We start from the raw sequence: 20,602 nt of genomic DNA, 5'->3' as shown, positions 1-20,602 counted from the left end.
CGCTCTCTATTTGTCTTTCTGTCTCTGCCTCTCATTCTCTCTCTCTCTCTCTCTCTCTCATTCTCCTCCGCTATAACTTTAGATCATCCCTCTAGGCATACCAAACTTATCTCCCTCTACTGCCCTCTAATTAACTCATTTATTGGCCTCTCCTGATCACTTATGGCTTCGTATTCGCTCTTCTCTGCGATTTTGATAAACTCCTCTGCTAGTTATAAAATAATGTTGATAAACTCTTTTTGCTATCTATTACAAGTTGCACAGGAAACTCGGACCAACAGATTTATGGCTACCAGCTGCTCGACTCGGTTCGATTCGATTAGGCGCATGCGTACATCCGCGGCACCGGCATCCACATCGGCATCGGCATCGGCATCGGCATCGTTGACAAATCATGTTGGCAACTGTTTGGCGATTAACTGCAGTGACTCTACCTGTTCGACGACGCTTTCATTAAAGTGCAAATTATGACTTGCCAGTTCCGCCAGGTGTTGGCCTGGCCTATTTGTCTTTAGCCGGCTCAGACTCAGCCGACTGCCAAGCCGCCCTTTTGTATAGTTAAGTTATCAACGCCATCGTCGTCATTGTCCGATTATTACCGCTTGCTGCTTTTACGACATTAATTACCGCTCTTCGGACCTGCGAGATTTATAAATAAATTTACGGGCTAGCAATAAAAGCAACTGGCGCTAACAGCTTTTGGTTTAGTCATGCTTTATAAACATATATATATATATGAAGTATATTTAAACTAATAAAAAAAACATCAATAATACGCTGTTAACAAGTAGATTATTTAGCTTAAGTGGCGCATTCAAAGACCACAGCTATGGAACATTTGTACTTTGGGTCAAGAGCTATGCTATTTATTCCCGACTTAGGCACACTTGTAGCAATCGATTGCCTCTGTGAAGTAGATGTGACAATCCAACGACTCGTGCACTTTCTCCTGGACGTTCGACTCGATCTCATTGTAAGCCATGTGCCAATGGCAGCTGCTGGCGCGTTTGGCCTTAATGAGACGGCATAAGTACTTCATAACCTCATAGACTTTCTCCATTTGGTTCCCTTCCACCAGAGAGCTAATGTTGAAGTACATAAGGTCTATGTCAGTTGACTTGGGCACCTCCTCCGACGTCACCCAGGTGGCTAGCATATTTTTATAATCGGGATCTAGAAAAACATTGAACTCTTTCCTAAGTCCCGCTTTTGCATTAGCTTGAAGGATGGCTGGAGCTTTCGGTAGTGTATTATTGGATGCAAGGAACTGCATGATGGCGGGATGCATATGCTGTGGCAGCTCCTGGACGTAAGCAGCCACGATTTGGTCAGCACGACAAGCGCGCGCATTCTGCCTGGCCAGCGCCGCTTTTGAAGTGGAAGGCTTTAAGTCGCTTTCATTTAATAAACTTGCATTGGAGAAGACAGTACGCATCGAAGGCGGCAACGGTGGAGGCGATGGTGTGCGTGAGCTCGAACGTGAGCGTGATTTCCTTTTGTTATTGCTCCGTTGCTTATGGTCGTCGGTTTGGTCGCCCTTTGCTTCACGCATCTGTCCCGTAGACATATGCAAATATTCCTCCGGATAGCAGAGTATGTCGCGCCGTAACTCTTCCGGCAGCTGAGCCAGAACATCCGCATCGAACTGGGAAACTGTTGGCTCGGCACAGCTTTCAGATATTATTGACTCTCCTACAGGAACGGTTTGAAAGCCCGTAGACTTCTTGGATGTTGCGGCATTCTTCAGCATGCTTAACACATTTACTTCGGATGGCTTTGCATTCTTATCAACTGCCGGCTTACGTGTTTCTGCATTTGTCTGCACACTCTTTTCGTTTTCATTGGGAGTTGTTGGTAATTCGATAGAATCATTTGAGTTCTTGTTTGTTGCAGCACTCTTTAACATGTTGAGAACATTCACGCTGGCCGGCTTTACTTTATTCACCACTGGAGCCGTAACTGATTCTGATGCGTTAGCCGATTTTTCTAGGTTGACAAACACTATAAATATGGGCAAAAATGACATAAGGTAAAGGCTTACCCTTTTGTTTTTCAGATATCTTAGAAAACATGTTCTTGATAACATTCTCCTTTTTTGTTTCGGTAACATCCTCCAGCCTGTTTAAATGTATGCCAATGCCACGCAGTTCTTGTGGTGGAATGCCGGACTCTTTCATAAGCTTTAGCACGTGGGAAGTAATAACTTCTACATCGTTAGTGCTTTCCTTCAGTAGCGACGATTTTGTCTGAATATCGCAGACGCCATGTCCCATAAACTTGGATGTTTCAACAGGCGCCTCGGCAGCGCGCACCATCAGCTTCAGCGTAATCGATTTAGCTTTACGCTTGATCTCGATCAAACGATTGTGCACCTCGACGCTTAGCTGTTGCAAAAATTTCTCTAGCTCCTCGTACTTAGTAAAACGTATGCCATAGTTCACCTCAGCCGACACAGACTTGCGTTGCTAAAATTAAATCAGTTTTCATCAAACTAATCAGAGGTCGCTTACATTTATGTCTTACTTGTTCGTAGACTAAGGGACGCAGATCAATACCGTGACAATTCTGGTGCAGTGTTAGTGCCATCTTCTTGCCCAGCAGCGTTTCCAGACGCGCCAGTGAAGCCAATTGAACATCGCCGCAAGTTTTAAAGCCCGCTTGATTGAGTTTGTAGGTCATGCTGCTGCCCACACCGGGCAAAGTGTCCAGTGTAAAGTTGGCCATGTACTTGGCAGCATCGTCAGTGTCTAGCAGATGCTCTCCATTCGGCTTGGCCAACTTGGTAGCCATGCGAGCTAAAAGTCTGTCAATGAATATATATATAATTATCAAATAGAGTAAGTGTTTCAGTTGAAGTATACTTATTCTCGCCCACGCCCGCAGAGCAAGGGCAGCCAGTTATTTGGCGCACTTCCTGCCGTAGATGCGTAACAAAAGTCATAACATCGACTTGCAGTTCCTGCAGCAAATCTGTGAGATCCACAAACATTTCATCGCAGCTAACAGCTTCGATATTCAGCGTGTACTGGGCTACAGTATTATACAGAGCGAAGGCGACCTGGTAATGAAATAAATCAGTATCCTGAATCCTTAAAGGCATATTAAACTACCACCTCTCGATAGCCCTCAAAGTCGTAGGGAATGGTTTTCAGTTCGGGGCACAGCTTGAGTGCCTGGCCAACAAACATGCCATTCTTGATGCCCTTTTCGCGCGCCTCGTAGCTGCAAGATGCGATTTCCGATAGCGACATCTTCTTATCAAAGCCATAGCGCACCTTGTCCGCACGAACGCTGTCGTGCTGCCGATGCTCGAAACGTTGGGCAAACAGATCCTGTTCCACCTTGCGATCAGCTTGAGGATGAACAGGTACATCTGTAGCTGCACTGCCGCCTTTGGAGTGTGTCACAGCGATTGGCTGGCCTCGCAGCTCTGGATGCTTGCGCAATCCCACAGACACGAAAAAGCAATCCATATCAATGTGCATCACATAACGCTTGGGTGTCTTCGGTTGTGGGATGATTGGCTGTTTCTCACTTAGTTGTTTACGTAGTTCATCCCGTTTAGCGAATGATTTGTTGCCATGGGCCTGTCGCAGCTCGCAAATATATTGCTTGAAACCGGAGCCAAGTGTCGCAATATGATGCAAGCGCGAGTTTTTATAGAACTCGCCGAGGAACGACGGGTCGACAGCAGTGCGAGCGCTATTACTGGTAGTATTTGTAGTAGTGGATACATTTGCTGTCGTAATTGAATTTTCGTCTGGCGAAGTGACAGACACAGGCTGCTGTAGCTCTTTGGGTATGCCACCAAGTGCATTCTCCGATGATCCCGCTTCCTCCGACATATTGGAATCATTGTTCTTGCCTTTGCCAAAATTTAGACATGGTTGTGTTGTTTTTTGATTGGTATACAACAGGTACGGCTTATAGTCCAAAATGCGCATCTGTTCAACACAATCGACCACCCATTGGGCCCTTATTATCCGGTTGGTGTCCATTTTACGAACTTTAACGTCAGGTAAATTAGACGCTATGACAAAACTCGTTTCCGGTTTTTCATAAGTGTGAAATGTCCCGCCATATACCATCATAATGCGCTTGAGCTCATCGGCTGATGGATTGACTTTCCCATTTACGAATATTGAAATTCCATTAAAAAGATTCGACTTGCGAAATGGAACGCTGGCTGCCGCGAATTGCTCCTCAAGCTTTGCTTTTTTCGCTTCAAAGTAACCGCCCTGTGAAAATTACATAAATCACTATTTTTATTAATTTCTTTTTTCCTAACTTACAAAGTCAGCAAATCCATTGTCTTCATCACGGGCCATCGCTGTTCATCGCCAAAATGAATTAGCCAACAATTTAAATTTCTTTAGAATCAGCTTCAACCTGGCCGATAAGTATCTGACTGACACAAAAAGTCGATATCCCACTCGAGCTGCTCAGTCGATATTTCCACATGTGGCAACTCTTTCACGGTTAGTGTTGAAAAATATCCGCATATATTCTTGTTATTTGTAACCGGGTTTTTACTTAAGTTTCTGTTGAAATGTGGAAATATGGACAAAATCAGATGAACCAAGGTGCATCTGGCGGAGGCGGGCCAAATATGATGCCTATGGGTGGATTTATGCAAGGAGGTGCTGGTATGCACATGTCGCCGCAACAACAACAACAGCACCAAATGAACCAAATGATGGGAAGCGGCGGACCCGGCGGACCAGGTGGAATGCAAATGAATCCGAATGCTGGCGGCGGAAATGGGCCAGCTGGTTTAATGCAGGGTATGGGCATGTCCCCGCAACATCAGATGCAGCAGCAGCATCAAATGATGCAGGGCGGCGTTGGCGTTCCAATGTCAAATATGCCGCAACAGCAATCAAATGTAATGCAGCAGCAGATGATGGGTCCACAGCAAGGAGTGGGTATGGGTGGTAGTGGTGGTGTTGGCCCACAGCAACAACAACCCAATATACCACAGCAACAACAGCAACAGCACAATCCAGGTACAGGTGCAGCCGGTGGAGGTGGCGGAAACAATATGTTGGCGATTTCTCAACCAAATCCCCACAAAGAAATCAACATTGTCCAACTGTCGCGGCTGGGCCAGGAGACAGTGCAAGACATTGCTTCGCGCTTCCAAGAGGTTTTCTCAGCTCTAAAGAACATACAACCTACCTCGCACAGAGACAACAATACTGAGAAAAAGGTTCAAGAGTATTTTCGCACTATCCGCTTGCTTTTCAAACGTGTGCGCATCATCTATGAGAAATGCAATGATGCCGGCATGGACTATATGAACGCAGAAACCTTAATACCCTACAAGGATGAACCGGATCCTCGTATAGAGCCATCGCAATGTGACGAATATCGCAAAGTGCTGCAGGAGAACCAGGAACTAATCGAAACTGTAAAACTAAAAAATCGTCAATTACGAGAGATTATTGATAGGACGCGTATAATAATATGGGAAATTAATACGATGTTAGCTATGCGGCGTTCCTAAATTTAAATATATGTATTAAATAATTGTAAACACTTGTTTATTTATCTAAATGGGTTTAAAAATACAAAAAGAAAATTGAGTTTGATTGTGGTCTTTTCCAACACTGCCTATTTGAGATGCAGTAGAGAATAGGCAGTTTGTGTTTGTACGCGACGACAGCGACTTTTCTCTCTTAAGCTGAACAATAATAAAGATTAAGTTTTCGTTTTCATTGAGCCGAATATTTATTAAAACAGCAACAACATGGCGAAAATGGCATTTCAGCATCAGGCCGGAACGGCTATGGAATGTTTAAGCGTGAGTTTATATAGTAAGATACACACACGCACACATTGACGGTAGAAATAGCGTTCTTCCTGTATACACCTAGTAGATGTGTATGTGTGTGAATCGTGTACGTGAAATTAGGTCGCGTTTCATAGAAATTACTCATAAACAAACTTTCACATTGTTCGGTTATTATAATTTCGGATTCTTATTAGATACCCATAACGCTGCATAAGGAGAAGGATTACGACCAGGAAGGCAGAGAGATACTGAAGTGCGGCTTTAAAATTGGTGGCGGTATAGATCAAGACTACAAGAAGAGTCCGCAAGGCTACACAGACTATGTATGAATTATCTATTTTATATATTTTCGAACTAAATCGAATACATATAAACATCTATTCAGGGCATCTACGTGACGGAGGTGCACGAAGGTAGCCCAGCTGCACGGGCCGGTCTACGCATACATGACAAGATACTGCAATGCAATGGCTACGACTTTACAATGGTCACCCATAAAAAGGCAGTTAGCTATATAAGGAAGAATCCCATACTTAATATGCTGGTGGCACGGAAGGGCGTCACATCCACATAATTTAATGGGCTGGTATCCAAACTTCAGAAATCTACTATTTAGTACTTCACTGCCTCTCATTGATACGGATCTCTAGCGAGCGCTCTCTTGAAAACTACTCGAATACTTACATATATTTAAGCATGTATACTTATTTAACTTTAACATTATGCATATCGCGCGCACCTATATATATATATAGCCATATATACATAACAAAACGTTTAGATGCATATGTGAATGTAGCACGTAGAAAAGCTTTTTGTTAAATTGATTTTCTTTGACTCGGTTTAAGTTGATATATAAAAAATCACCATATTAGGTTGTTATACGATTGCCAAGAAACCGTGTAAAGAAATTGCCAAAACAGAAATGCCACATGCTACAAACAATATAGAAAACCCATAAGCCATAACCCAGGTTCAACGAGGGGCCGATTTCCAGGCCTAAGTTCAAGTGTATAAGGTAAAATTGTCATCGAAATTCTCACTCACGTATTGAATAGGGAATCATACTCGTAAATATAAACAATTTTGTACTTTTATACACCAATCCAGATATATTCATATATACAGACGTATGTATGTAAGCAACAAGCAACAGCTCGAATACAATCAGCAGCATTCCAAAAACAAAACGCATAGTTGTTGAAAACTAAATATTTCATAATTGTGATAAAAGCCGTTATTTGTGCAGGTGTGTTTTTTTTTTATAAATATGTATAAATACACATTTATTAAGTATTTTTAAAATCAGTTTTTAAATGTTTAATTGCATTGAATAAATGTTCGCCTCTAAAAAAAACGAAACCCCGTATTTACATTTGACCTTGGAACTCGCATTACGTATGAAGATAACGAATCATAAAATGTCATTAGGTGCACATTGTTGATTTTAATACAAGTTACTCTGAGTTTACGTGCACACAGACACATATTAGTTCATTTAATTTTGTAACATTTTGCACTTAAAATTTGAGAAAACAAACCATAAACAACTAATCGTACGCAAGCATTTTGCTAATTAGAATAATTACAAATATTTGGAGTTAGAGGAGCGGTCGAGGAACATGTAGATAATATAACAGAACAGCAGAAAGAACGTGGCACGCTGACGGAGCGACTTGCCACGCAGCGGGGGCAAGAACACATCGATATGAAACACGCTAACAAAAACTACTTCTGGGCATAGCCATTGGGATTCTGACTCTGCCAGCGCCAAGTGTCCTCGCACATTTTGTCAATGCCACGCGTCGCCTTCCAGCCCAGAGCTTGTTCAGCTAATTTGGCATCTGCATAGCATGTGGCCACGTCGCCTGCACGTCGATCGACTAGCTCATAGGTCACCTTCTGGCCGGAGGCACGTTCGAAAGCATGCACCAGCTCCAGCACAGAGCAGCCAACGCCAGTGCCCAGATTGTACGCAAAGAATCCCGTTTCAGCAATGTTGCGCAGCTTGTCTAAGGCCTTCACATGACCTTCAGCCAGATCAACAATGTGTATGTAGTCACGCACACCAGTGCCGTCCTTGGTGGGAAAATCGCTGCCATAGACGCTGAGCTTTGGACGACGACCCACGGCTACCTGGGCAATGTACGGCATCAGATTATTGGGCTCACCATTGGGATCTTCACCAATGCGACCGCTGATGTGTGCGCCCACGGGATTAAAGTAGCGCAACGAAACAACGGCCCAACGCTGTCAATTAAATATTAAAATGATTAATGTCAGAGTGGAGTTTGTAAAGTAAGGATTAGTCACACCTTGTCTGACTTGCACAGATCCTTAAGTATTTCTTCTGTGAAATATTTGGTTTTTCCATACGGGGATGTGCAATTCCCCGTTGGGTGCTCCTCAGTGACCGGCAAGAACTGAGGCTCGCCGTAGACCGTAGCGCTCGAGCTATACACGAATTTGAAGACATTGTTGTCAGCCATGGCCTCCAGCAGGACATTGGTGCCTGTCATGTTGTTATGGTAGTATTGCAGAGGAATGCGGCAGGATTCACCTACAGCCTTCAGTGCCGCAAAGTGGGCAACCATGTCGATCTTGTGCTACAAATATAACAAGTAGCTAATGATTGGCAAACAACAACAGTTGTATTTAGATAATAGATGCATCTATTGCAACGTCAATATTGACGTAGTCGTTGCCAACGCAGCGAGTTATGTGACCGAGGTCACGACAATGCGCTCGTTGGCGAGGGCGCGTCAGAAGTATGCGGCAGCTGCGTAAACAGCGTTGAACACTGATAGCGTCAGCAATTATGATAAGAAAGATGGAGTGTTTGCGTACAGAAATGCGCCACATATATCCACCACTCAAGCACATTTTGTCAACTTGCTGACGTGCCACTGGGTTCTGGTTGAGCTCACCTCTTGGAACACCGATCTCACTTGCTCGCGATCTGTGATGTCCACGCGATAGAAGTGAATCTTCTTGCCGGTTATCTCCTGAACACGACTCAAGGCCTCTGGCAGCTTGGACGCTCCGCCACTATACGCATTGCAAAGATTATCCACGCAGATGACATTGTAGCCAGCGTTCAACATTTCCAGCACTGTGTGCGACCCAATGTAGCCCGCACCGCCAGTGACTAAGACAGTGGGTGGTGCCATATTTATCGAACCGTATGGTGCAAGCTTCTACTTACGACTGTTGCTCTGGTTCTCTGGAAAGTGAAAATTGGGTTAAGCTTAAGCGAAATTCTTATTGACGTCACCAAAAGTCTCTACGCACTCAAATACATACAGAGAAATGTAAAGAGTTTTGGTTAACGGTGCTTGCCAACGTGTGTGTGTGTTTGTTTGGCACTCACCTCAGTACACCTTAATTACTTGGCTGACTAGCTGACTGAATCACTTGGCTACCCTTGAAACCGAATGTATTATTGTTTTGTTTAAAACACACACGCACCAGACATGCGCTGATGCTGATTTTGTTGCTACTAATGATGATGGAGCTTGGAGCTGTTTAAAGATCGCTGACCTCTCTCTCTCTTTCTCTCTCTCTCTCGCTTGCTTGACCGAGCGCTTCTTCAATTTTATGTTGTGTTATCGTAACTCGTTTCGTGCACTTGTCGCGTCGTGTTCGCACGTTCATTCATTCATTTGCAAGCTTCCTTCTACCTTAGGCACTTGGCGATTCCCGAACGTCTGATTTGCTGGGCGGTTTGCTCGCAACTAATTTCTGTTCTGATGTGCGCTTTTATCTTATATTTCCGCTCCCATTTGTTTGGCTTATCAGCTTGTGTTTTTATCAATGTGAACGTGTGTGCTGAACGCTATGTTAACTTCATCTACTGGCAGCCATTGGTTTTATATTTTTCCCGCTTTACATTCCTCACAATCACACATATTTATGCAACAATTAAGTCAACTGCAGAATGAAAACAAGGAGAGGAAACTCGCGCTCAGAAGGCCGCTCTCCGGACACTATTATCAGCTGAAAGTAAACAATTATGACGTTGGCGTTGCCAGACTTGCACTGCAAGCAATCGATAGCTTATCGATAGGCAGCCAATTTGCGATACACATTTTACGCAGGCAGCAAGCAAAGAAAATATGCATTAAATTATTATCAAGCTATTTATCATTTAAATTAGTAAAAAGTTAGTCAAGCCATAACAAACAATGGCATCTGCAACGGTAAGAAATGTATGTATGCCACACTAACAACTAAAGAGCAGCAGTTTGCACATCAAATGCAACTAATACCAGCCAGCGTTAAAACAACAGCAACAAATTTTATCTGTGACTAAACAGCAAACAAACACTAAATAGATTTTGTATGCATAGGTGCCGCTATTGGACGATGATACGATACCGTTTGGTGAGGAAGATGAAATGCGCGATCCCAGCAAAGCGTCCCAGAAATACACGTAAGCAATAAACCGATTGAAGACATGTATGTATGTGTTGCACTCACCTGTCTTTTTCTAGGCATCCGTACGTCACCTTCTTCCATCTGTTCTTCCGTGGCGCATCGATCGTCATTTACATGTTCTGCGGCTGGTTTAGTGACTCCTTCATCACCAGCTTTGTATTCGTTGTGCTCTTTCTATCTGCTGACTTCTGGACTGTTAAGAATATCTCCGGGAGACTTCTAGTTGGGCTACGTTGGTGGAACTATGTTGATGACGATGGCAAATCGCATTGGGTGTTTGAGTCGAGAAACGTGAGTGGATCAACAGTACTTGATTGCAATCGATATGATAAGTGTAACACAGTCTCCTTCCTATCAGAGCCGAATCAACAAACATGAGCAGCGCATTTTCTGGTTGGGCTTAATACTCTGTCCCTTCTTTTGGGGTCTATTCTTTTTGATGGCCCTATTCGGACTGAAGTTTAAATGGTTGCTACTAGTCATGATTGCCATAGCACTGAATGCTGCAAATCTCTATGGCTATATTAAGTGCAACTATGGCGCAAGTAAGGATTTAAATAGCGCAGCAACGGACTTTATGAAGACACAGCTGTTCAAAAACGCGTTCGACATTATGACGAAACCAAATACAGCAGCTCCGCCGACTAATGTGCGCCCAACGGGCGTTGTGTGAGATCTTGAATGCAAGCCAGGCACCTTGCCAACATTTGCTGCGGAGCATTCCAAAGAGTATTTAGTTTTATGCTGACATATTCGGTCGTTGTCTCTGTGTAACATATGTAAAACTTAATTTAGCAATAACTTTTCTTACAATTACGCTGCTTTTTATTGAGTAAAGAACATATGTATGTACTGAAAATGTCGCTTTATATAATACCAAGTGGATCGTTGAGACATGGTAAATCAAAAATAAAAGGAAAAGATATTCAACATATAAGGCGGTATTTAAAATTATATGGCAGCCGCAAAAAGTCTGGTATTTTACGTTTATTACATATTAGGTCACATTAATTTTTTGAGGATGCCAACTTGCTTGATATTGCTGTCAGTGTTTAGGGTATAACTCGATTAATTCATTGCACATCACTAGGATATTAGCCATTGTCGGAAAATTTTCTTGTGTGTACGGCTTGCTAACAGTTAGAAAATATAATTCTTAAAATAAGTGCAATCATAGTGAAAAAGCAATCACAACCAAGAACATTAAGTTTGTTCTTTTCAATACATTAAAATAAAAGGTAAGCGCAGCGTTATTTCAAAGCATTTTTCGCGAAATATGTGGGTAGAAATATTGATTTTTTTGCCGCTGTCAAAGCCGGTCCCAGATGCAAGGTGGAAACAGGGTGCTTCAGTAGGCAAAAGAAAGCTAAAGACTGTGTGCATCTTTTGGTTCAATTTGTGCGTGCTTATGTTTATTTTTGTAGCAAAATGCGTGGACGCGGCAACTATATTCCACGTGGAGGCGGAACTATGCGCGGCGGTGGCGGCTATTACAACAACCGCAATTCCAGCAATTACGTGAACACGCGTACGCAAGGAAACTATCGTCCCAACAACGGACGATATGAGAACAACTATCATCACAACAATCGCTATAGTGGTGGAAACAATAACAACTCCAACAATGACCATTACGATAATCGCAACCGCGATAAGTTTAACAACCATCATAACTCGAGCACCGGTGGACGCTACGACTCAGGCTCTTCCCACAAGCGTAGCTATGTAAGTTGTGATTAATATGATATTTAAATCTCAGCTCTAACATAAAATTCTATATCTGGGTAAACAGGATTCTTCACGCGATCGTGGTGATGACCGGAAACGTCCACGTCAAGACGTAAGTTCATATAAGACCTAACCAAACATTAATATGCCCTAAAAAAAAAGTAAATCCCAAAAATTTTAGGTTTCTTAAAGATATTTGTGTACAGTTGTCTATGTCTGTGTAATTTTAATGAGTTTCCAAATATTTATAGCACTATTTATGAAGGTTTAACGCCGGATGGAAATGCATACACGTAAATGGTAGTGCTCTCAAAGTAGTCAGATTAAAAGACTTTGAGAACGAAAGAACTCAATTTGTATTGCATATATATTATACATTATAAATAGCAGCAGCAGAAGCAGCAGCTACGCATTATAGCAAAGATTTTGCCAGAGCGATCAAGATATATGTATTAATGCATATATTGTACAGCTACGGCTGAGATTGAACTTGAACCGTGAATGAGACCGTGTGTCTATATCTCATGTATTTATATATATTTTAATGCCTGAACAATCAGACAATTTCTCCGTTCCAAACAACAGATATATATCTATAAACCTATAAATATATATACATTCGATATGTATATTTGTATAATCAATCCATCTAAAATAGCTAAAAATATAAGGTTTGTTCAACATGCTACTACTACTACTACACACACTTGCTGCCAGGATAATGATTATTGCATTTGAGATAACCCAATTTATATATATATAACTATATAAAAATACATATATAGTAATTCTTTATCATCCACAAATCAAGAAATTTCTATGTATATCTATGTATTCGAATATCAAATCAAAAAAAAAAAAAAAAAAAAAAAAACAATGCTCCTCTACACTCCTTCCTACTCATCAATCGTCATAGGATTACCGTCGCACTTCGTCGTCAAATGATCACAACGATCGCCCATCGTCTTCATCGCAGAATATGGGCTCATCTTCGTCCAGTTACCATCAACGGAACAGCACCGTCGGCGGTGGTGGTGGCGGTAGCTCAAGCTCGTATAGGCCACGAGATGATTCTGGCAGCCAGCGGCATCAGCGTGATTCATCGATGGGTCCGCCAAAGCGGCCGCTGTTGCGCAGTGTTGCCGGCACAAGTTATATATCACGGCCGCGGGGCTCAATGTCCATACGCGGCGGCATGATTCGTAACAACATGCGCGGCGTTGGCACCATGAGGATTGTGCGTCCGCGCCTCAACGAATCCAATGATTTGCGCACCATGCGCCGCCAGCTGCTCTACGCACAGCAGAAAGATCGCGCTCGTCTGCTCAAGATACAACAGTTGAAAAGGTAATTAGACAAAAAGTTAAACAAACAAAACAAAAAGTAAAAAAAAAAGATTCAAGTGGTATTTGAATATTACATTTAAATAAATCCTATAAAGAAGTCAAAGCTGATGATAGTTTAAAGTATGCCATGTGCCAATGAAGTGCGAAAAGAGCATCTGATACATTTGGCTATATGTGTAATATGAACACTCTATATCAATATAAATATGCCACATTTGAGTGTGTTAAAAACTGTTATTGGCTAAATTCAGAAATTAAAAGGGTTATTTAAAACACCATTATTCTATTGAGATACTAGAAAGAGAGATTTGAGATATTGTAAAGTGTATAAACATGTAGAGAATCAAATTAAAATAACCAACGACACCCGACACTATGTAACAAACTATTTTGTTAGCTTACATCTTAATTGTATACGAGTACTTACCACATCAATTTGCATTTATGCCTTACCCCTTCACCACAAAACAAAAACAAAAAAAACAACAAACAAAAATTCAATTCGAATTCCCATGTATAGCTCGTTGCGGCGCCAACGCCAGGCAGTGAACAGCAGCGATAACTCTAGCGACAATGATGACTCTGATAACGCTGACAAGGGGGACGATTCTGATAAAAAGAAGATCAAGAGCAATGAAGATGGTGGCGAAGAAGACGAAGACGACAATAAAGATGGCGCTGATGGAGAAGAGAAGAAGAGCGAATCGACGAAAAAGTCGCCAAGTAAGAAACGTAGCAGCAAAACGGCAACTGATGATGCCGAGGGCAAGTCACAAGATGACAAGGATAAGGACGATGTCGATAACCAGGAGCAAGATGATAACAATGACGCGGAGAAGAAAAAAACCAAAGTTGGCACCGATGATGATGATGATGCTCATGAGGAGGCGGGTAAGGGCAAGACCGAAGAGTCCGGTGACAATGCCGATAAGCCCAAAGAAAAAGGTAAATCCACGAGCACTGCTGAAAAGTCAACAGGTAAGAAAAAAGAGAAAGATGGCGATGACAAGGACTCCAAGTCAAAGAAGTCGTCGTCCAGCAAAAAGGACCGCTCATCGCGCAAGGACAAAGACGAAAGCGATGACGATCGTAAAGAGCGTCGTACAACCTCTCGTCATCGCGACGATGAACACAATGTACGCAAGCGCACGTTTATTAAACTTACCTGCGTGCACTGCCGCATCAAGTGCGTTACCTTCAAGGTGGGTAGAGACGGATTGGTATAATCACTACAGATACTTATTTAGATATATTCCACAGGAATATCACTATCACTTGAACTCGCGCACACACAAGAATTCGATGCGCACCGTTGCATTGCGTCAGCGCGCAGACTTACAGCGCATGCGCGCCCGTCAACGCACCACACAGCGTGAAATTGAGGAGAACAGCAAGGAAGAGTACGAGTCGCGTTATTGTCGTCTGTGCCGTTTGGCTTATCGCCAGCCGAAGAATCTGCATCAAGCCTCAGAGCATCACAAGACGATCAAGAAGTTCCTGATGCCATACTGTGGCTCCTGTCACCTGGCATTTAAGAACGCCATGCTTTATGAGAACCATCGCTGCTCGTTGGAGCACATACGAGTAGGTGGAAAAAGGCAGAATATCGTAATTAAACTAATGATAATTTATTCCTGCAGAACAAAGCCCGCAATGATGAGTCTGGCTCGGAGGACAGCGTCGATGAGCGTGAAATTGATTTGAATAAATTCCTTACCGTTGATTCGGTAGGCGAGATCGATGACGACGCCATGGATGCTGATGTTGATGCAATGCTGCTTGAGGCTGAAACCGCGCAGAAGAGCGCTGACGAAGAGACTCGCAAACGTGGCCTGATTGGCCTGGACTACATCAAGGCTGTTGAAGCCTATTACTGCGAATTGTGCAATCATTATTCGCCGAAGCAAGGCGATGATACTCTAGAGACATACTCAAAGAAGCATTGCTTGCAACATTTGCATGTTAAGAATTATCTGCGCCATAAAGAAGAGACAGAAAAGAAGTCGAAATCGGATGAAGGCGAAGATGATGATCCAGAGGTCGATGAGGAGGGTAATAAGGTAGCCAAGGATACTGACGAAGCAGAAGCTGAAGAAGATATTGAGAGGGATGTCAAGGATGATGATGAAGAATTCGAGGGCGAAGACGGTGATGAATCGCATGATGATAAACTTTGGGAGGAGGTTGACAAGGATTTGGGCGATCTGTTGGCGGAAGTCAAACCGATGGGCCAAGAGGAAGAGGAGGAGGAAGATGAATCTGTACTAAATATTGACATTGAAAGGTGACGTGAAACGAGTTTTGATTAATTATTTGTACCAATAATTATATTAAACAACTACAGTGAAAAGAACAAGCTGAAGGATGTCAAAGATGAATCAAATGGCCCCACCGCAGACGACTCTTCAAAGGAAACAAAACCAGCTGCCAAGACAGCAGACAAAAAGTCTGCTGCTGCTGCTACTGCTGCAACAACACCAACCAAATCGGCAACTGCCGTTAAGTCGGAGTCGACAACGGCTAACAAAGCAACACCTAAAGTGGCCGTGACTAAGGCCAATCGACCCGGCCCGGCCTCAAAGAAACGTCAGGTGTTGGTCAGCTTGAAACGCACTTCAGCCGCAGCTATCAAGGCGGCCACCAACTCAGCAGCTGACTCCAAGTGAGCACGATCTGTCCACCATTGATACACACAAACCGACACACACGGATAACTGCAGTGATTTAGTTGCTGTATAATAAATAAAATAAAAACATTTGAAATTCAACTTTTACATGCAACTGCAGACAACAATGTGCGGCAAACAGTGCGCGAGGTGCACGTTTAATAACCTTTTAGTTTTTGAAAATTTAACTAAACAAACCGAACCACCTGTGCAGCATGTGGAGCACACTTTTTATGTACCTTTCGCGTCATGTGGCAGCGACGGTAGCAACCTTTCTAAACTGTAAAGCGACCAAACAATGAGCCAGCCGAAAATGTGCTCCAGCTGCCAATTTGCAGGGCAGCTATTACAGAGAGTGTGTTAGTGAAATGGTAGTTGTTTAATTTGATTAAGTGGATTTTTCGATTTCGGTGCCGCCTATTTATCAGATGTATTTATTAACCTTGTGGACGAGACAAGCAGAGACTTCGAGCTGCTGGTTTTTATTTCCGCCACGAGACAATGGCAAGACGGTGGCAATGGCAACTGAAAGGAAAATACATTTCATTTCATTTCATAATTTTCGCTAAAATTAACTTTCACTGCATGTCACGTAGGATTGTGGACTGTGGCTGCCAGATGTGGCAACAACATGTCTTTTGCATGTGCCACATTACACAATGTGCCACTTAATATGCGTTAATATTACAGGGGGCGCCTCTCTCATTCAGCGGCTGCGGCTGTTGCGGCTGCTGCTGCTGTGCGGTTTATGCAGCTTCCTTTTTATTAAATCAGACAATGTCAAGTTTTGTTGTTCGTTTTTTTTTTTTTGATTTGATTATTGCAGCGCGCTGCATTTTTTCGATGCTTGATATGCTGTCCACTTGGTTGACTGCCGAAGCTGTGTCGTTAATCCCTGACAATCTTTCATTCGGCGCTTTGGTGAATTGCATTTCAAGCTGTCGCGAGATTTATGCGCGCATTGTTCTGTGCCACAAATCCGGTTTTTCGATTCGTTTGTTGCCGGCTTCAGCTTCGGCTTTGGAGCTATTAACATTTAATCTGTGGCTCCAACTTGTTTATTTGTTGGTTTCTTACTTTTTGGTGCTTCTATTAAGAAATTGCGACGGTTTTTTTTGTTTTTAACGATCTTCCTGTTGCGAACAGCTAGTTTTTAAAAATCTTTGTTTTTTGCACTTTGCCACATTTTAAATGCCAAGGTAGCGTCTCATGTTAGTTGAATCAAGTTTGCTAGACTGCAAAAAAGTTTTTTGTTAATGCCAGCGCCAACGCACTAATGGTGTAAATATGCTGTTAAGTTACGCATTTACCGCTGGGCATTGGCATTTCTCATGTGTGTGTAGCTAAATTGTTGTTGAATTAAACCATTTGGCGACTTCATTGAAATGTCATTTTACAGTGCTTGCATGTCTTAAGACATTATTATTTGCCTTTTTGTGCGGGTGCGTGCCTAATTGCTGGTATTTAAGCAAATGCTTTGTTTTGCACATTTTCACATCGTTAAGTATACGTGTGTTGTTTTGTTTATTGTTTATTTCTTGTTGATTTCTAGTCTTTTCTTCTCTTGTAAAGAGCCTTGACACTCAAAAGCTGGGATTTGCATACATTTACGTGTGTATTCAAAATGATATCTGTTGTCCAAAATGCTGGTAATGATTTGATTGTACGATCTCAACGGTTTTGTAACGCGAGGTCTTAACTTTTTTCTCATTGTCTACATTTTTTTCTGTATTCAAATGAATGAAATTTAACCGTAGGTCAAACAGTGCTGTTAAACGGCAGCATAAGTATTGATAACAATTAGTAACGTCATCTTAGCCTATCTTTGCCTATTCACAATAGTTTTAAGCTGAGCCTAGGCTTACACAACTGTGCATGTACTTGAAGTCCACATGTATGCATGCAATTAATTTGTACATGTCCATTCTTATTGCAATGCCTAATGCCCAACTGTAATGTGTGAACATTTCACACGACTCTTTGGCAGCCTTGTGATTGATCAAGCAGCATTTAAGGCACGTTAATGCCTAAGAACTTAATTGCTGTGCGACCACAGACACCGACACAACCACAGGCAGTCACAGTCACATTTTAAACCAGGGCCAGCTGACCCGAGCTTTGGGAAATCCTCAATGATATTTCGTACATTTATTTGCACCAGATGCAGTGGCACACGGTTGATTTTTCCGCTCTTTCCGCATCAGTTTGATTTGGACTTGCATAAAAATATTACATCAGACAGGCAGATAGCAATTATTTTTTTGGCACGCAATTTAAAGAGAGCATTGGATGTGGATGTAGGTGTAGATTTTTGCATAGATACCGCATGGGCGTTGCCGGTGCGAATAAATAGTACTACTGCAAGATCTAATTAAAGCCAGCCAGGTGCAGCTGCATCTGGGAAAGATGCAGCCAGCACATCTTGCACATACACACGTATATGCATGTATGCATGTATTCATGTGTGTACATATATCTATGCTATTTTGTTTGTCATATTTTTGCATGCTTCATTCATTCTTCTCACGCCCAAAATGTAAATGAAGCGTCGCTGCAGTCAAAGGCACCCGCCAGGTGAGGCTTATGGGGGCTTACCTATTGCTAATGCTAAGCCAAAGACGAGTTTACATGCCTCGCTAGTTGCTGCTGTCAGCAGCTGAGTCTTTGTAGTGTGAAAATCTTTTTCTTTTTCTCTCTGTTGTTTATTTTCTATGATTATATTAGTCGACACATACATACATACATATGTATTTATTTTTTTATATTTATTGTTTAAAGGTTTTTTTTTTTGTGCTAAACCCGCTATTTGGGCTGCATTTGCTTTCAGTCGAGTTATTGCAACGCTTTTCTGATTTCTTTCTATTGAAGTTGGAGTCACAGATTTATTGTGCAATCAGATTTAAGTGAAGCAATACTTAACTCTTTTATTTTTAGGCACACACGTAGCATGTTAATAGCTTCACCTGTGCCTTTATTTTCTTTCTATGCCCTCTGACATTTTATGAGCTGATTGCATAGACGCCAAAAATCATAATCATAAATTTATGCAAGGTCGCTGGCAACATGCGGAGATCAAGCTGGCGCTGGAAATGCAAGCCATGCAAGCATGTCTATCAGCTGTCTGCCCACATTAGCTCATTATCGAATGGTGCGGATTGGGTGCATTAAATGCTGTCCGTTTCTGATTTTAATGGGCTTCCACATTATGAGTGCAGAGTGAAAATCAACCTGCCAAGCGTGCGGTACTTAAAGCTTAAGCACATTAATTCATCATATCACCCGGACCCGGCTGCGTTTAATGGAAACACTTGGCCAAAATGAAAAACCAGGAAAACGCAAATCATATAACAATGCGAACCAAAAAAAAAAAACTCAGACCAAAAATGATCTTTTATGGCCCCGGCGACCCACACAACATGTAATGCCAATCGCAATTGTCTACAGTTGACTGGACGCTACGCTCATTAGCAAATTATAAGCATAGCGAGCGAGAGTGTGCCTCGTGTGTGTGTGTGTGTTTGTGTGGTCCACGCTTCACTGGAACCCGGATTTAACTACAGATATACTTGGACTCCAATTGAGATAGAGCCGCCGCTGAGCAAATACAGATTTAAGACTCGTCTCTTTGTGGGGGGTTCGCCCGATTGGGCTTGCAATTCATGAATCACGAATTGGTTTATGTTTATAGCAGTTTTACGCCCGACTGGTTTTCAAATAAAACGACTTTACGTCAAGCTATATTAATTGTATTTAAATGTTGTGTGGCAATTGCTTAAATTAGAATGCTCTTTTTTTACGGCTCCAGACATTTTAATTAATGCAAAAGCGTTTTTTTTGACATTTATGATTTATGGGATTCGTTAAAGGTTTTTGGGCATATACGAAACTATGGGCAAGCTATAAAATAAGCTGTAAAGCATAAGCAATAAAATTCATAAATTCTAAAAATATATTTTATATATAATTATATACAAACTATTTTTATGGGCGTCTATTGACAATTTAGAATAGTTCTATTTTGGCAGCCCTCGAAAGTATGCAATGGAATGTTGTATTAAACGGCTCAGATTTTCATAGGTACTACCTGTTTGCAGTGCGTTTAGTCTTAAATTTGATTCTACAATAAAAGTGAAAGTTCTAATCTAAGTCTGTATTAAGCATATGCCATGTTGCAGCAATCCTATTTGATTGAATTTATTAACCTATGTGGAATATCTATAAATTCATTATTACATATAAAATTAAGCACGATAAGATATGATAATCCCACCTTATCCCACCTTGTCGTGCTTTATTTAATAATATGTAATAAAAATATGCAATAATGAATTTATAAATATTTCAAATAGGTTTATAAATTCAATTGCTTTAACAATTGTACCTCTATGTTGACACATTTGCGCTTAAGCTAAAGCTCCAGTTAAGCCCGTAACTCATATATCAATTACAGCCTAATAGACGCTGCCATAGGCTCCGTCTTGGATGGCATTTTAATTACGATTTGTCGCAGTTTAATTATACATAAATTTGCCATAATTATTATGGCCAACTATATGATTAACGTATCATAGCCCGACTCTAGCCGAAAACAATAACAAAAAGTTACGATCCGCACAGTTGACATATGCACG

At 41.9% G+C, this 20,602-nt stretch overlaps 6 protein-coding genes across 9 annotated transcripts; 4 read left to right on the top strand and 2 right to left on the bottom strand.

Moving 5' to 3' along the window:
* Window positions 1–697: 697 nt before the first annotated feature.
* Window positions 698–4,421, bottom strand: LOC6581854 (DNA repair protein Rev1). Its single transcript, XM_002007540.4, has 6 exons — window positions 4,293–4,421; window positions 3,114–4,238; window positions 2,862–3,058; window positions 2,524–2,803; window positions 2,042–2,465; window positions 698–1,986 (listed from the first exon to the last, which is right to left on the bottom strand). The coding sequence occupies exons 1-6, from the start codon at window positions 4,326–4,328 to the stop codon at window positions 878–880; spliced, it is 3,171 nt and encodes a 1,056-aa protein (XP_002007576.3). The 5' UTR covers window positions 4,329–4,421; the 3' UTR covers window positions 698–877.
* A 55-nt stretch (window positions 4,422–4,476) lies between these two features.
* Window positions 4,477–5,536, top strand: LOC6581853 (mediator of RNA polymerase II transcription subunit 30). The gene has a single exon (XM_032731568.2). It carries the CDS (start codon window positions 4,550–4,552, stop codon window positions 5,504–5,506), a length of 957 nt encoding a protein of 318 aa, XP_032587459.1. The 5' UTR covers window positions 4,477–4,549; the 3' UTR covers window positions 5,507–5,536.
* An 89-nt stretch (window positions 5,537–5,625) lies between these two features.
* On the top strand, window positions 5,626–7,156 carry LOC6581852 (tax1-binding protein 3 homolog). Its single transcript, XM_002007538.4, has 3 exons — window positions 5,626–5,803; window positions 5,989–6,117; window positions 6,180–7,156. The coding sequence occupies exons 1-3, from the start codon at window positions 5,750–5,752 to the stop codon at window positions 6,366–6,368; spliced, it is 372 nt and encodes a 123-aa protein (XP_002007574.1). The 5' UTR covers window positions 5,626–5,749; the 3' UTR covers window positions 6,369–7,156.
* Window positions 7,157–7,255: 99 nt separating this feature from the next.
* On the bottom strand, window positions 7,256–9,769 carry LOC6581851 (UDP-glucose 4-epimerase). The gene is made up of 4 exons (XM_032731567.2): window positions 9,165–9,769; window positions 8,722–9,017; window positions 8,110–8,400; window positions 7,256–8,044 (listed from the first exon to the last, which is right to left on the bottom strand). Exons 2-4 carry the CDS (start codon window positions 8,962–8,964, stop codon window positions 7,523–7,525), a joined length of 1,056 nt encoding a protein of 351 aa, XP_032587458.1. The 5' UTR covers window positions 8,965–9,017; window positions 9,165–9,769; the 3' UTR covers window positions 7,256–7,522.
* A 93-nt stretch (window positions 9,770–9,862) lies between these two features.
* LOC6581850 (uncharacterized Golgi apparatus membrane protein-like protein CG5021) lies at window positions 9,863–11,090 on the top strand. Of its 4 annotated transcripts, none has more exons than XM_015162106.2 (4): window positions 9,863–9,993; window positions 10,144–10,226; window positions 10,288–10,522; window positions 10,575–11,090. In XM_015162106.2, the coding sequence occupies exons 1-4, from the start codon at window positions 9,979–9,981 to the stop codon at window positions 10,902–10,904; spliced, it is 663 nt and encodes a 220-aa protein (XP_015017592.1). In that variant the 5' UTR covers window positions 9,863–9,978; the 3' UTR covers window positions 10,905–11,090. The 4 variants fall into 4 exon arrangements, with proteins under 4 accessions (XP_015017592.1, XP_015017595.1, XP_002007572.1 ...); XM_015162109.2 differs by having other exon boundaries at window positions 9,863–10,002; XM_002007536.4 differs by having other exon boundaries at window positions 9,864–9,993; window positions 10,590–11,090.
* A 211-nt stretch (window positions 11,091–11,301) lies between these two features.
* LOC6581849 (glutamic acid-rich protein) lies at window positions 11,302–16,073 on the top strand. The gene is made up of 8 exons (XM_002007535.4): window positions 11,302–11,469; window positions 11,656–11,956; window positions 12,024–12,071; window positions 12,876–13,306; window positions 13,826–14,507; window positions 14,566–14,889; window positions 14,946–15,589; window positions 15,650–16,073. The coding sequence occupies exons 2-8, from the start codon at window positions 11,660–11,662 to the stop codon at window positions 15,969–15,971; spliced, it is 2,748 nt and encodes a 915-aa protein (XP_002007571.1). The 5' UTR covers window positions 11,302–11,469; window positions 11,656–11,659; the 3' UTR covers window positions 15,972–16,073.
* Window positions 16,074–20,602: the final 4,529 nt, after the last annotated feature.

This window comes from Drosophila mojavensis, unplaced genomic scaffold (genome assembly GCF_018153725.1).
Source record: "Drosophila mojavensis isolate 15081-1352.22 unplaced genomic scaffold, ASM1815372v1 contig_74, whole genome shotgun sequence".
NCBI lineage: Eukaryota > Metazoa > Arthropoda > Insecta > Diptera > Drosophilidae > Drosophila > Drosophila mojavensis.
This window is presented reverse-complemented; position numbering and strand designations above follow the sequence as displayed.